Source organism: Simochromis diagramma, unplaced genomic scaffold (assembly GCF_900408965.1).
Source record: "Simochromis diagramma unplaced genomic scaffold, fSimDia1.1 OVJJ01000603.1, whole genome shotgun sequence".
In the NCBI taxonomy this organism is placed as follows: domain Eukaryota; kingdom Metazoa; phylum Chordata; class Actinopteri; order Cichliformes; family Cichlidae; genus Simochromis; species Simochromis diagramma.
In genome coordinates, this window is record NW_024387414.1 from 20,834,770 (window position 1) to 20,851,432 (window position 16,663).

Here is a 16,663-nt window from a genome sequence, read left to right on the forward strand (position 1 = left end):
GGTTTTCATTTTAATACTCGGTGTTGAAATTCAATTACCTGAAGTGCAGAGCCGCACATGCACCAGTGTACCCAAACACACGTTCAGTAGACACATCCACACAACTGTTTCCAGTCGTTGATGTTCATTTGCACAACTCAGTGATGTTTGTGTAACTGTATTTTCTTTTCAGAAACACATCAGCAACAAGGAGGGGAAAGTATGTGACTTGGTGCATCAAGTTTTGTTTCTTTTATTTAATTGAGTGAATGGCAGATAATCTATAAACTAGTGTTTGGTGGCTAGTTCCCTATTCTGTAGATGTTTAAAGAGCTATTGCCTGGTTTATGCATATTAGGGAATAGCACTTTATTTAATTTTCTTTTGTCATCACATTTGGGAGTAACTCTATTATTACATTTCGGCCAGTGACGCACAATCTTGCAAAACTTGACACATGAGACTCGAGACAAAAGAAATATTATGTTGTACTGACTCGCAGCTTTGTAGTGCATGTCTCTGTTTAATTAAAACGTGGAGAATAAACTTTTTGCTGTTATAGAGTCTGCACAATTGACGTCTCTGATCCTGTGTGTCATCGTGATAGCTTCTCTTGTCCTAAGTTGCAGAAGAGATTAGCATGTGCAAATGAATGACAAAAAGCGTGCTTCCTGCACACAACAACATTTTTTTGTTCGAATTAAATCGAGTGCTATTCTCCGTCTAAATGCAGGTTTCATGTTGAATGACAACAGCAAGGCTGCATGACGAGCCGTGCAGTTTAACATGCAGTGGAGACTGAGCTGGTATTTGAAAAACACATTGACAACCTCATGTGCAAATACTGATAATAATCATAGTAACGATAACCATAGCAGTATTGATGATCGTAAAAGGTATGAATGAAGATCAGGATTTACTTGACTAAGCATATTTGTACTTTCATCACCCACTTTTTGCCCATTAATTACACCACAGTGACTGTTTAAAGGGAGGCTCATAAACACAGAATCAAAGTGGACCTACTATGCTTGTTTCCAGCTACATATTTCTTTTTCTTGGACTCCAACAAAGTAGCTCTGCATGATTCACAGTTCCTTCTTTATTACACGGCGTGTCTTGGTGGAGCCCCTCAGTTCATCATCAGCCAGAGCTGTGTGCCTGAAATGGCCATGTCAGTGAGAGGATATCCTCTCTCACTGACATACAGAAACAAGAGTATTAAAAAAAAGAACTGGAGTATTTAGAGCAGTCTAAAGTCTGAGCTTTTTTTTTTCAGGTACAAACACTCTTGTTGAATATGGGCAAAAAGCTTTTAAATGGAAGTGCCAATTAGGAAAACTGCTCAAGTTTTAAGGTTTATTTTTAGGCCGTTTTGCTTTATTATTGGATTCAAGTAAGTGGACGATCGAAAGCAGGAAAATGTAAAATACTGTCATAATTTACTGGTGGTGCAAAGAAGGTTTTCAATACATTTGTGGTTCTTTTGACAGCTAGTGTCAGTGTCTTGTTTCTCTGCATGCGCCCATTGCAGATTTAATAACAGATTTATTTAGTGACTGAAAATGAATAATGTCTCACTTACTGGCCTTTTTAGAAATGGCAGAAAAAGAACTATTGATTTTAGCATTTACTTTTAACATCGCTGCATATGCTTGAACCTGTGCATGAATGGCTATGTTTATTTGCCCTTTAATAAAACCCTTTTGATAGCTACAGCCAATGATTGCAGAGCTTAGATGCTACTAGATGGGGCTCTGTGATGTATTTGAGGCCTTGCTATCTATTAAGCCTCCTGTGGTGAGCTGACTGCCCTCTTCTGAGCCTTTCTATGCATTTCTAGGCAGGAAGCAATTGCTTGTCTTTGTTTAAATTATAAACCTCTCTTCACATCCTTGCTTAAATCCTCTAGGCTTACAATGGCACCTCAGTCTCATTAATCCCAAATGACCCTCCTGCTATTGTATGTGCTTATTTAATGTCAGTGTTCCTCACGTAACACATTTCCTGCACCATGTTTTAAACTGCTACATGCACTTGCACACACACATTTTAACGCTGGATTTCATTCCCCGAACCTCCCCAAAAATCCGTAATGACCGTTGCATGAGTTGGCTGCTGTCCTCATTTTGTGTTTTATTACGTAGCTGTTTGTATAAACGTACACTTGTCCTCTCCTGTACGAAGATCGTCATTCCCTATTTAACTGCTCTATTTATGGGAGTCGACAACTGCACGCTACAAAGATGTCTAATTGGGGCACAGCCTGTGTTTCTTGTTGTCGTTCTCTTTTGTTGATGTGATGCAGTGACTCTGTCCGTTTGTCTTCCAAAGAGAGTGAACCCAGGGATGCAGGAACAGACCAGAAGAGCTCTGGCATCATCCGCCTGCACACAATTAAGCAGATCATTGATCGAGTGAGTTGAAATGAAATATACACTTGTGCTGATTTGAAATTATGGAGGATTGTGGATAGAAAATGTCTTTGTTGCCCATTTGTTTTGGTGATTTTTAAAAACATTGAAAGGAAAGCCAATAACATGTGCAGCTCACTGCTGCCATCTGGTGTTCACTCAAGGAAATTATACATTACCCAAAGTAATGTGCTAAACTCAAGATTGCCTGTTTGTGAATAGTGGAAAAGATGGTTCACAAAATTCTACTTTATGGAGACTCAGTCCTTAAATGGCAAATAATCACATTTATAAAGCGTGTTTTTTGTTTTTATTTTTTGTCTGTACCTGAAGGACAAGCATGCGGTGCTGGATATAACCCCGAATGCAGTGGACCGACTGAACTACGCTCAGTGGTATCCAATTGTGGTGTTTCTCAACCCGGACACCAAGCAGGGCATCAAGAACATGAGGACACGGCTCTGCCCCGAGTCTAGGAAGAGCGCAAGAAAGCTTTATGATCGAGCCCTCAAGTTAAGAAAGAACAACCACCACCTCTTCACCAGTGAGTCCAGTGGAAGGAATAAAAGGGTTCATCCACAGGGCGGGAGGGGTGGAGGGTTTAAGTGGGAGATTTCACAGGGAGCAAAGACGAATTTCACACAGTTGACAAGTGAGAGCTGCAGTGCCGGCTGCTGTCGCAACAGCGCACTTGTTGTGCCTGACCCTGTTCTGTTAAAGTCCTCACAAGTGTGCCCCCAGGCCTCTTTCTCAGCGTGCAGTCTCCCTGTCAAAGGATGTGCTCTAACCATGTTTGAGGAGCATCTGTTGAAGATAAACCGAGCGGGCCGAGAGAGCATTGCCATCAGCTTCCATTCAGGCTTAAGCACACATTCTTCTCATAAATCATCTTTCTTAACATTATCGTGCAACTGTGCCTCTTTTTAAAATCAGGATGTTTATCTGGTTATTGATCTGTAACAGCATACATACTGGGTCACCAGTGGAGAAAATGACTGTCGTTTAGTTTCTAGTCCAGAGTCATATTGCTCCAGCGTGCAAAACTTAATTTCTAGGAATAAGTGATACAAATGGGTTTTTTTTTGGGTTTTTTTTTAAATAATTGTGTGAGTAGATAGAGTTTCATTTTTGCCCCTCCCTCTTTCTGCCTTCAGCAACCATTAACTTGAACAACATGAACGATGGTTGGTTTGGAGCACTGAAAGAAATAATCCAGCAGCAGCAGAACCAGCTGGTGTGGGTTTCAGAGGGCAAGGTAAGACATGCGCACACGTACACGATATTGATGAGATTTCTCTTATCTCAGTCCCCTTCTCATTGTATTCTTTATTTCACAGGCTGATGGAATTGGCGACGATGACCTGGACATCCATGACGACCGCCTTTCCTACCTGTCGGCGCCAGGCAGTGAGTATTCCATGTACAGCACCGACAGCCGCCACACCTCCGATTATGAGGACACAGACACAGAGGGAGGAGCCTACACCGACCAGGAGCTGGATGAAACGCTGAACGATGACGTGGGTCCACCCACGGAGCCTGCCATCACGCGGTCCTCCGAGCCTGTCCGTGAGGACCCGCCTGTCATCCAAGAGCCCCCTGGCTATGTCAGCTACCCGCACACAGTGCAGCCGGACCCCCTGAACCGCATCGACCCGGCCGGTTTCAAGGCACCAGCGCCGCAGCAGGTAGCGTTTCTGAGACCTGTACGTCTCCCCTGTTGTCTGGAGGACGCGGTGTGCGTTAGAAGGGTTTTCTGGAGGCGCTATTGAAGTCACTTTTTTGTATTTGCAGTTAATCTATTAACTGTTATAAAACAATATCAACGGGAAAGTGAAAACTTTTGTGGTCAGGTATTTATCATAATACATATATATATATATATAATATATATGCAACTATAAAGAAATATATATCTTTATTTATTATAGTATTTATTTACCTATTTGCCTCTATGTGTGTGTGTTTGACTGATATTTGTGGGCGTGTGGTTTTTTTTTGTTTGTTTTTTTAATTTTGAAGAGGAGAAGACTTCATACCTTTACTATTACTCTTGCACTCTGTATTACCACAAGCTGTCTTATTAGTGTGACTATTACTAATGTCACTGAGTGAGGGAAAAAAAGAACCAAAAAAACCCCACTTCTGTCTGTCTAAGTGTCTGTATCAGTATTCACCTATGTGCACTTCCTGCCTTTGTTCTACCTATGATTGGGACTGTGACAATATGACACCAGAAAGTATTATGTGCATGTTGGAAATGCCAGTGTTAATCCAGTGTACTTGTGAAATGTATTTATCACTACTCTATTGGTAGTTGTGATATTACAGTCTAAGCATTTGTCGTCTCATGATGTGTTAATGAACATGAAAAGGGAGAAAACGACTTACTGTATTGTAACCATAGAATTAAACTCGAGTTAGTATCACCTAACCTTGAAAACTTGTCCTGCTGCTAATTCCTAACCCTCACTTGCTATTGGTTGATCTGTAGCTACTGTTAAATACGGCGGCGAGTGATAGGCTGTTTGTATCAATGTAAACTGTAGGGGTAAACAAAGAGCAGACCACTCTAGGGGGGGGGGGGCTGAGAAGGTAGAAACACTTGTACTTCACCACAGTGTGTCAGCGCATGTTATTAAACATTTTTGAACCACTTCACAGAAAGCAGAGGCCGCTGCTGTCCCTAGCATCTCCCAGCAGCCTGAGCCCAAGGCTGAGACAATGCCCCCTGCTGTCGACGTTACTGTAAAAACTGTAGGGGCTCTGAGCTCTGAGTCTCCTGCACCTCCCTACAGCCAGTCAAGCCCCATCCCAGAGGCTGGCTCACTTAGAAGGCCCACACCTGAGGTAGCACCTCAGAGCATCTCGCCAGAACCTCTACAGTCTGGACTGGGCAGTTCAGAACCAAAGGTATCCATCTGATCGTCACTGGATGCTCCGTGACCCGGCCCGGCCCGGCTCGGCTCGGCTCAGCTCGGTCTGACCTGGCTGAACTTCTGTGCTGCTGCTACTGCTGCCTGTCCTCCTATCTTCCTCTTGCTGCCACGCTTCTCTCTCTTTTCTTCTGCCCTGCATGTCTGCTGACCACAGTGCTGCCCAGAAGAGACAGATGTGTGTGTGTGTGTGTGTGTGTGTGTGGTGTGGGGGTGCAAATGTGTGTGTGCAGATGCTGGTAAACAACAGTGGGCTTGAAGGGTGATGGCTGCGCTGATAGGCCTACGTGTAGAAGAGCAGTGGATATCCTGCAGCTCTGACTGTTGCTTATATTCTTTGCATGGCTACATTGCGTTTGCCTCTGTTAACCAATAGCAGCAGATCTCTTTGGGCTGTGTTTATCAGTGCAGACTGAATGGATTGGTTCTTTGTAAAAGTAGCCATTCATTTTCCTGAAACTTTATTTTCCTCCTGTCCCGCATGTATCTGTGAGGACAAAACATTTGGCCATGATAACCTTTAACAGAAACGGTGTTTAGCTGTTGATGGAGAATTAATGGTTACTTCTTAAATGTCAGGGTTTTTAAATGTGCTTCTGTAAAAGGAGTTTGTGCTTCGGTCCTTAAATACTGTTTATGTTGTTTTGCGACTGCACCAAGACAGTGGGTGACATTTTTTTCGTTCCCGTTTGTTTACTACAGATCGGCACGTCATGCCTGAAGCAACCAGAAATAATTTTTCTAATTAGTGAAAGAAGTTTTAATTAAGCGTTATACGCGCTTAATTTTGTAATTTTATTTTCATTTTTTTAGTGAAGGTGAGAAAAATGAACCCCATTGTTTTGTTGCGTATTTCAAAAACTTTATTCTTTCTTTCTTTAAACTCTGTTTATGTTTCTGTGGTACATTGCGATTTTTTTTTTTATAATTATCTTTTAAGCTGGAGTATTTGGCTGTGCTGCAATTTCTGTTAAATCTAATATATTATCTGACTAGTAACTCCTCCCTCTCAGTTTCTCTATTTCAGGTCTTTCCCTTCTCGTTTCGTCTTCTGCAATTCATTTTGCAGATTTGTTTTTTCTTTAGTCTGCGTGTGTCCAGTTTTCCATTTCACATAATTCACATCTTTGCAGTATATGTTGGAACCTGTGACGTTGTTAACCTCCTTTTTTTGTTGTGTATTTCTTCGGTAGATGTTTCAGAAGGATCCGTACAGCACAGACAACATAGGCAGAGGTGGTCATGGCATGAAGCCTGTGACGTACAACCCTCAGCAGGGTTATCACCCTGACGAGCAGCCGTACAGAGATTACGACCACCCACCCAGTCGGTATGACATCAGCAGCAGTGGTGTCGGCGCTGGCTACCAGGAACCAAAGTACCGTAACTATGAGAGCTATGACAACAGCGTGCCTCACTATGACCAGCAACCGTGGAACCCCTACAACCAGCCGTTCTCTACTGCCAACACCCAGGCGTACGATCCCCGTCCTCCTTACGGCGAGGGCCCCGACTCTCATTACACCCCTCCACTGAGATACGACGAGCCGCCACCTCAGCAGGGATTTGACGGACGACCTCGCTACGGCAAACCGACAGTTTCAGCACCTGTCCGTTACGATGATCTTCCACCTCCCCCTCAGCCGTCTGAATTGCACTATGACCCAAATTCTCACCTGAGCACATACCCCTCAGCTGCCCGCTCACCAGAACCCGCTGCCCAGCGGCCGGCCTATAACCAGGGACCAGCATCGCAGCAGAAAGGCTACAAACCTCAGCAGTACGATCCTGCTCCCGTGAACTCCGAATCTAGCCCCACCCTTCATAAAGTCGAGACTCCCTCACCTTCACCTGCTGATGTTCCAAAAGCTGCACCTGCAAGAGATGAGCAGCAGGAGGAAGATCCAGCCATGCGGCCTCAGTCAGTACTGACGAGGGTCAAAATGTTTGAGAACAAACGCTCTGTGTCCGTGGACCGAGCCAGAGATGCCGGGGATTCATTTGGGAATAAGGTAAACTGGCATGATACAAGTTTCCAATTCTTCAAGTTACTTTCAACTTTTAGGAAATTAACAGCTTAGAAGAAGAAAACATTTGTTTTATCTCTCTGATAAATTTCATTGCTTTTCCTGCTTCAGGCTGCAGATTTGCCCTTGAAAGCTGGTGGAGTAATCCCTAAAGCAAATTCTCTGAGCAACCTGGACCAAGAGAAGACCTTTAGGTAAGCCTATAGTTGCTGTTCAAAATGTCTCAGTTTAATTTTGGCTCTGTATTGTAAACTCCTTTTCATCTGCTTTGCTCTAACTTCTGCCATGTGTTTTACCTTCTGGACTGTGTTGTTACACCAGCAGAGGGCCAGAGCCTCAGAAGCCTCAGTCCAAGGGATCCGATGACATCGTGCGCTCCAACCATTATGACCCTGATGAGGATGAGGACTACTACAGGAAACAGTTGTCTTACTTTGACAGACTGCAGGTTGGCTCCAATAAACCCCAACCACAAGCACAGTCCAGCCACAGCTTCCCCAGGTGATTCTCACTTTCCCTATTACTTCCATATTTGTGTCTTTCTTTTCTTTTCCTTAATGTTTTTTATATTTCTATCTAACTTATGCTTTTCATTTTGTGATGTAGGATGGACTCAGTGGAGAAACCAAGTCCACTGGAGAAAAAATATGAACCAGTTCCCCAAGTGACACCAGCTGTGCCACCGGCCATACTGCCCAAGCCCTCACCTGATGGTAAAATTGACTGTAGTCAGGATTTTTATCTCATATAAGATCGCGATCAAAGGGGAAATACACTTGTGTTCTGTACTGTAGAGCTTTTTTTGGCTGATGTGCGTTGCTCTTCTACAGCCAAGCCTCCTGCTCGAGAGGACACGGTCCAGACCAACTTTCTTCCTCACAAGAGTTTCCCTGAGAAGTCTCCAGTCAATGGCACCAGTGAACAGCCTCCAAAGACGGTCACTAGCACTGGGGGTTTGCCCACATCCACCTACAACCGCTTTGCGCCCAAGCCCTACACCACCTCTGCCAAGCCTTTTTCGCGCAAGTTCGACAGTCCTAAATTCAACCACAACCTCCTGTCCAATGACAAGCCTGAGAGTGCTCCCAAGGTAAACCGATTTTGGCGCGAGGTCTCACAGAGTCAAATATATGATGGTACAGGGGAGGTTGCAAGCTTTAAAATCAATGTGTGTTTGAATCAAAGTCAAATAACCAGATGGCGCTCTTAATGTAACCTCGGCTGTCAGCCTTCGTGTCACATTAAAATCATGAACAGGGTAATACAGTTTTTTAAAACGTAAAGAAAAGTTTCCAGTGTTTTTTCAAATTTAATGACCAACAGGTTTTTCTGAAATGTTGGTGGCATATGCTAAAATTTCTAAAATGTTTAAATGAATAAAGTGTCTCATTTAAACCTCTTGCATCTGTAACAGAGCTCGAGTCCGGTAAAGCCTCAGGTACCCCCACAGCCCCATAACACAGACCAAGACAGTGGCCTGGACACTTTCACACGCACAACGGACCCCCGATCCAAATACCAGCAGAACAACGTAAACGCCATGCCCAAGGCCATCCCTGTGAGGTAGGAAGCTATGTCTGAGTAAATTTAAAGGTAAAGGTTTATTATTAAATATTACAGTGTGACACTAAAGCCGTTTGTCTCCCAGCCCCAGTGCCCTAGAGGATGATGAAGATGAAGACGAAGGTCACACTGTGGTGGCAACAGCTCGTGGTATCTTCAACTCTAACGGTGGCGTTCTGAGCTCCATCGAGACAGGTGTCAGCATCATTATCCCGCAGGGTGCCATCCCCGACGGCGTGGAGCAAGAGATTTACTTCAAGGTCTGTCGAGACAACAGCATTCTGCCGCCACTCGACAAGGAGAAAGGTAAGATGTTTAAAAAAAAATGGAGGAAGAAAGAAAACAAAATGTATTTTTTGTTTTTGTTTTGGAGGCTTTTTGTTCTTCTGCTGTCCACATGTACCGCCATATATCCATCTTACTGATCAATGCCATAACAAAAGAAATGATTCTGAGTATCCTCTGAAAGAACAGTCTGTTCTGTCTCTTCCTGATGAGGCTGTTATGAGTCCAGTCCAGTTTTTTTTATTGAATTGAATGGTAGGGTAGTTTCTTTATTGCCCTCCCCATTGATGAAAAAAATGAAGAGGTGAAACTTTCATTCCTCTGGAGTCTGTCACTGCTTTTTGAGTTTAAGAAGATCCCATTCCACCATGTAATGAAGCTTTAGATCAGTCCTTGTAACACAGTAATCCACTGTAACCACACAAATCAATAGATACCTTAGTTTTATTAAATTGCCTCAAGGTCTTCACTCCATTATTTATATGAATCTGGACAGAAATGGATGTAAGCTCTGCAGGTTGACTGGATGGTAGAGGCAGACTTTATGTTCTTAGATCAGTGTGACCAGTGATTATGTGGAAATATGTGACAGCGTAGAATGGTTCACGTTTTAGTGATGCACATTCAGAGAATCTGAAACTGCAGCTGCTTTTAGCTTTACAGTGAGACTTCACTCAGCAGGCAGCTGTTTTTAGTGAACCATCTCTAAAAACTCATTGCACGCTACCTGCTCAGCCTCAAACTGCTGGCAGACGGTGACTTAGTGGTGAACATGGAGAAGAATTCAGCAGCTAAGCAGACAGATAATTCCCTCAGGAGCTGGTAGAGAATAATCAGAGCCAAATATTGTAATCAGTTTTGTTTTAAAAAGCAGTGATGCTGGTGCTGTTTCAGTAGCAAATGAAGAAGTAGGAATAAAATATGTTATTAGAACTAGTATAACATAAAAACCACCTTTTTCTGCCGATGCTACGTGTGAAAAAGGAAGACTGCTGAAAATGTCACAAAGATTTTTATCCCTTTGTTGCAGCCATTATCATCCACGTTGTTAGAGTCTGACCAATTTATTGGCAGGTCGATATTATTGGTGACTATTTTGTCGATCTGTCAGTATTGGCATTTAGTTAAAGTAAAGAAGAGACGGGACAAACCCCCTTCAACCATGTTATGAGTGCTGATTGTGCACAGTTTGTCCACCAGATGGCACTCTGCAGCTTTCCTGTTTGAATCGCCACAAACGCAGCATTCAGCTGTTGGGTGGATGAAATACGTAAATGAGCATTTATTAGTTCAGTTTCATCTCAAAACAAAATGATGATTCAATAAATTGTTTTATTATATAGATTGTCATGAAACCCAATCCAAATAATCTCATATGCCTAGAAACGAAAAGCCAACAAAAGCTTTAGGCTAAAAGGACATTTTATACCTGTGTGGGTTTGTGACAGAATGTTTAACCCCGCTGTGTGTTTGTATTTGCAGGAGAGACTCTGCTCAGCCCTCTGGTGATGTGTGGACCTCACGGCCTAAAGTTCCTGAAGCCTGTGGAGCTACGCTTACCTCACTGTGCGTCAATGACCCCTGATGGTTGGTCTTTTGCTCTAAAATCCTCCGACTCCTCGTCGGGTATGCTGTGCTCTCTCTGTTCTTCTGGGGTCGTTTGGGCTGGCTGTGTGACAAACTGAGGGTTTTGGGGTCACTGTTTTTAATCAGCTTTTACCCCTAGTTTTGATTCTTCTCTTTATCAAACATCCAACTCTCAAAGAGAATCAACCAGATGATGTATGACACGATGTTTGAGAATCAATGTAGGGGGGAAAATCCACCTTATTTCATAATTCTGGCTTCAAGTCGATTCATTTCCTTTATTTTTACTGACTAACCCACAGTCTCTTACACTGTACCACTGGTTTATTCATTTCACATGCTGAAACTTCAGCATTTCCCTCTTGCTGCCTCTCAATCATCTTAACAAGCTCCTCTCATTTTTTTCTTTTCCATTTAACATGCATGCACTGGATTCTTGGCCACACTATAATTGAACTTCATCAGGTGTAATTACTCTGTAATGCATGCTTCTGTGCTCAGATTCATATTTTTCACATAGCCGCCCAATCCCGACCTGAAGAACAAACAGCTTTCACAGATCTTCTGGAAACTGGGACGCTGTCATAAACGATAACTTCTGTCATTATCCTGCATAAAAATTAAAAAAATAAACACAGACATGTTGCTATGATGTCAGGCTGTAGCTTTCTAAATTTAGCTCTCATTTTTCAAAGTGTTCCTATTTGAAGGCAGCTTTCAGGTGGTGAGAAATTGAATTTTCATGCTAAGAATTCTTCCAGACTTACTGGAAGAGTTCGGCACTCTTATCAGTTTATAGCTAGTGTCACTCTGCTACATAGCTCCAATAAATTTAGCTACAATTACAAGTTAAACATACGCAGACTGCAGAATTAGAGGGCCTGCAGTGTGACGCAGGACTTAGTTTAGTTCAAATGTGTCGCTGCAGGTCCTTTTCTTTTCATATTTGAGTTATATAAAGCAGGATATACACTACAGTGTCAAAGTACAAGTAAAACCACAAAGGAGATTATTTCTGAATACTAAATTCTATATTTATACTGTACTGTAGACAAAACAAACCTCTTATAAATGGTTTTCATTTAATCTATAAAGTAACTGAGCAAAGTAACCAAGAAAGACCCAGAGTTCTAACCCGGGTTAAACATCTGTATACAAAGAAAAATGAGAGCTGAACACATACGAGGGAAGCAGCTAAATTAGCCTTTTCTTCATACAGTCCTTCCCATATCCCATCTTCAAAAACAGTGGTCATTTTGGCAGTGGTCAGGATTAGCTGTTAATTAGCCTCATTTTAAGGATGAGACATGGAAGGCTGAATGAGATGTCAGCTCACTCTGTTGTCCTGCTGAATTGTGGGCGGATTATCGGGCTGCGTCGTAATCCTCTTATTGTAAAGCAAGGCCACTCTCCGGCCTCCTCCTGTACCCTTCTGTGGTTTTCTTCGCACTTTGCTTTGTGCTTCTCTCTTTTTTTTTCTTTTTCATTTTTTTCACCCGTTTGCAAGTCTCTGCTTCTTGTCGCGTCCTTTATCTCTGCTCTGTTTAAATACTTACGTTACAGCCAGTGTGATGCAGTTTTGCTCTGTAGAAGAATTTGTTTGTTGTTTCTAATAAAAAGCAGAAGTTTGGCATCGTAGTATATTTGAAGGGTTGATCCCATCAGTGACCAGAGAGTGAGATGAAGCTACGATGCTGTACTTTGATAAGCGACTGTTTTGTTTGTAGTTCTTGCTCATTACAAACAAAACGGGGACCTCCTTTCACACATTTTAGGATACACCTGTAATGTATTTGTTAATATATGTTTATTAAGGATACAGTGAGGGTGAAATGAGTGATTAACAGAAACTTAATTGACTGTTTTGACAGGGTTTTTTTGTCATCTGTAAGTAAAATGTCAGATTTCTGCTCTCAGGTGTCACTTTCAGTTGATATTTTCTATTCTATGCAATATAAAGCAGATTTTTTTTTAACTGCTTTATCATACATACGCCGCCACAAAATAGTTTCTGACAACTGGATATGAGATTTGTGACTTCCACATTGGAAGAAAGTTGGCGGCTATTCTTGTAAGGTCACATACTGGCATCAAAGGAAGGAGGCGAAAGCCCGGAACTCATAACTCAAATGCAGTTTTTTATTTGAAGTTTTAAAGATCGGCATTTTGGCTCTCTGCCTTCCGTAGGATAAAATTTAATGTATTGCAATTATCATGAACATCAAGAATTACTTGCAGACAGACTTTATTAGTGTCTAAGCTACAGGCGCTCTGTGAAGCGCATGTGAAAGAACATGGCGATGACTGAAGGACAGAATTGAAAGCTTGTTTTGTGCTTATGTCGAGCACATAAGCAGTCAGCTCGAGTGCAGAGCCGACAAGCGGCCAATGAGTTCATCGAAATGAATGTTTTTGTGTTCTGTTTGGACTAAAAAGGAAAGATAAATGTTGGTGAGGCGTGTTAACAGCTCTCAGAAAAAAGGCAAACAGGTGTCGACTCTGCACACATAAGCTCTACACCTGCGCCTCAGTCGGTGCTGTTATTCAGAGCACTTTACACACAGCTGCTTGAACTATAGCTCGCACGTCTGTGACAGTGAGCGGCCATGTAAGTGCTGGTCTGACCACTGGGAATTAGTTGCATCGTGCTATACCTTCAGAGCCACAGCCTGCCCACAGTAAACAAACTTTCAATTAAGGCTTTCATCTGAGTTATAAGTGGTGCTTTTAATTTACCTGAGCAGAAGACGTGGTTATCTTCGCTTTAATCTCTTCCCTGGCGCCGAGTCTTTAGATTAAGCCCTCCCCTTCTTCTATACAAAATATGTGTTTTTTACCCATTTCTGCTTCTTTTGGATGTAAGAACATCCCTATGGAGATTAATGTGCAGTTTGACACTAGAAAGCTGTTTTCACATCATCCTGGAAAGCTTCACGGTGCTCACCTGACATCTCATTTCTACTATGTGACATGACAGCTAAACGTGGCACAAAAAGTACGGAAATTTGCGTTTTGATCGATTATTTCTTTGTTGTAACGATGCTTCTTGGCATTGAATTTTATACCGTTGGAAAGCCTGTTTATTTTCTCTTGATTAGTGCCACATTTGAAAGAAAAAATGTGGGTTGAGCAGCAGAGTTGAGTGTCTGCGTTGCCAGATCTTCTCTGCCAATGCCAAACAGCTTATTCTGTGACCAGTACAACCACAACTTGGTGACCAGCATGAGGAGGAGGAGCCAAGCTGTCGTGGCTATTTAAGGTTCTTCCACATGCTGCCGAGGTCCCTGTTTGTTAATTGACAACATGTCTTGTTTCTTCAGAATACAGTAAACGACAACACTGCACCACTCAACTCTGCTGCTCAACCAACAAAAGCATTTTCCTTATAAACGAGTCAACATTTAAGGGGAAATAAAACTGCTTTCCAATGGTGTAAGAGTTTAACGCCAAGAAGCTTCGTTACAACAAAGAAATTATCGACCAAACAAATGTTCCTACTTTTTTGGGCTAAGTTTAGTTCAGCCAGCAGCAAGTCCACGTATGCACCAGGGGATGGAGAGCGATGTCCACCAGTTAGTATTTTCATGTGAGACACAGACTGTCTGACACAGATCTAAAGTGGAGCGTTTCTCTTTTAAGATGAAGCTTTTAAAGTATGGCTGCATCAGTGAAGAGGCTGCACACACACTGTGACATGCACTGTGGTCAGTCCTGTATTGATGGACCTCTGCTGAGCTCGCTCTGCCTCCTTTGATTGATTCCTCTTGGCACAGATACGCATGTTTATAATTGCAATTACACTCAGACCTCACAGTGACCAAGGTTTAATTTGCAGTCAACAAGAGGCTGGGGACATTCAATAAAAACACCAAAGAGGTTTTACTAGTCTCTCGCGCTCCTCCGCCTCGGATACGGGCTTTAAACATTCACATAACGTGGCTCACAAACCATGAATATCATTAACTCGTGCAGGCAGGGCTCTTTTAAAATGAAAGCCCGAGTTCATGACTGTTAAAGAGAGGTTTGGGTGTGAATTTTTAACATTAAAAAAAAAAAAAAAAAAGCAGCTAATATCAACCCCCCTGCCCCCCATCTGTCTGTCCTCAGGTGATCCAAAAAGCTGGCAGAACAAGTCTCTCACCGGAGACCCCAACTACCTGGTGGGAGCCAACTGTGTCTCTGTGCTCATTGACCACTTTTAAAGAAGAAGCAGCAGGTGTGATGTTACCGAATGTGGAAGAATGGCGGATGACATGAAGACGATGGGCACGCACGCAAACACACACGTATACCACTACACACACACTGACAGACGCACTCCAAGCAAACAAACACACGGAATAATGGAGCATGAAGAAGACCCAGACAGTGCTGGACGAAGGAGAGACACCAATGATCGTTACGAGCTGTTCTTTAAACTCAATTTCAAAGTTTTGATGTAAAATGATGCATGCCCCACGTCACTGACGATTGACACTTATATATAAAGCAATGTTTAATGTAATTTTTCTTTTTTTTCTTTTTTCTTTTTTTTTTTTTTTACAAAAGTATAGATGGATGTATGGCTTTTGAGGCAGCATACATGCTTGAAAAATCTGTGTCAGTGTATTTATGCTATATATGCCTACAGTATATATATATTTACTTCAAATTGGACTCAAATTCGATTGCCAGTCGACATCATGTTGTTTTTCAGTGCAGGGGACTGAATTGTTTGTTCGTTTGTTTGGTTTTTTTTTCCCCTTCCACATTGAAGGAATCTTACTGAAGGTTTGATACAGTTGGTTTAAGGAGGTGGCAAGACATGAACCCAAGAAGCAGCAGCAGCAGCAGCACATTTTTAGAGACGTTCTTCCTACACTTCTCACTCTGTTCTTCCTTTTCTTACCTTTTGTAACTTCCTCTCTTACTGAGCACCACCTCTCTCCTTCCAGCCTGAGGGAGATCTATGCATGTTCTTTACTCAGGTCCAGTAGCCTCCTCGGTTCCTTCCTCACATCTACTTAATATCTTTCCTTTCTCTGTGCACTCTTTGCACTCACACAAATAAGCAGTGATGCCTTATCTGCAGATTATTCACTTTTCATTAAGAAAAAAAAAACAACTAAGTTATGATAAATTATGGTATAATGTCATTTGTTTTGCCATTTTTTGTGAACCCTCTGTATAAATAAACTTGGGTTTAGCACACGCAGAAACGGTTGATAAAAGATAACAAAGGTATGCTCTTCTTTTATCTGCTATGCATTGCTTAAAAACAAAAAACCATCTGAGAAGAAGTGGCTGTAAATAAAGCTAGCATATTGCCTTGTTTCTTTTTTGTTGTAAATGAACTTTTTGTATGTCTTTCTTTTTTGTATAAAACTTAGAGAAAACATGTTTTAAAAAAGCAGAAGGAAGTGAAAGTGGTTATCTTTGTATTATGGGCATACCTTCAAGCCTTTGAATTGTAACCTAACAATAATACATCACACCTTTTCTACCGATATGTTGCCACCGCTATTTTATGGTCTCAAAAAGGTCGTCTTTTTTTTTTTATTTTTATTTTTTTTTATTTCTATTTTTATTACTTTGTCCACGTAGGGTTAAGGAAAGTCTTTGCGGCTCAGATGCATTTAAAACATCTTCATTTGGAAGGGTGTGCTCTCAAAGTGTCCCTCTCACTGATTTCTGATACTGGATGCTATATTGTGTGCCCTTAAATGTATTTTTGTACTAATAGACAATATATTACGTATGGCACACCAGTACTGTTTTACTTTTAGATATAACACGGCTTTATTGGATATTAGCTCTTCACTTGTGGCTGACTTTTTTTTTTCTCCTCTGCAACACAATTTTAAGTATACCACTGTATTAATAAATAAAATCA

General features: G+C 41.9%; 1 protein-coding gene across 13 annotated transcripts in view; it reads left to right on the forward strand.

The window, feature by feature from the left end:
* tjp1a (tight junction protein 1a) overlaps positions 1-15,954 on the forward strand; it is a 100,022-nt gene extending 84,068 nt beyond the window's left edge. For 5 of the 13 annotated variants that reach the window (XM_040011998.1, XM_040012008.1, XM_040012005.1 and 2 more), the window contains 15 exons: positions 173-199; positions 2,314-2,396; positions 2,727-2,937; positions 3,548-3,648; positions 3,731-4,081; positions 5,058-5,306; positions 6,523-7,341; positions 7,468-7,550; positions 7,678-7,857; positions 7,963-8,069; positions 8,187-8,446; positions 8,771-8,919; positions 9,005-9,225; positions 10,687-10,830; positions 14,899-15,954. In XM_040011998.1, the coding sequence (XP_039867932.1) occupies positions 173-199; positions 2,314-2,396; positions 2,727-2,937; positions 3,548-3,648; positions 3,731-4,081; positions 5,058-5,306; positions 6,523-7,341; positions 7,468-7,550; positions 7,678-7,857; positions 7,963-8,069; positions 8,187-8,446; positions 8,771-8,919; positions 9,005-9,225; positions 10,687-10,830; positions 14,899-14,993 (3,080 nt within the window). In that variant the 3' untranslated portion in view covers positions 14,994-15,954. The remainder of the gene's footprint in view (positions 1-172; positions 200-2,313; positions 2,397-2,726; positions 2,938-3,547; positions 3,649-3,730; positions 4,082-5,057; positions 5,307-6,522; positions 7,342-7,467; positions 7,551-7,677; positions 7,858-7,962; positions 8,070-8,186; positions 8,447-8,770; positions 8,920-9,004; positions 9,226-10,686; positions 10,831-14,898) is intronic. The other 8 variants (XM_040011999.1, XM_040012002.1, XM_040012003.1 and 5 more) reach the window with 8 other exon arrangements.
* Positions 15,955-16,663: the final 709 nt, after the last annotated feature.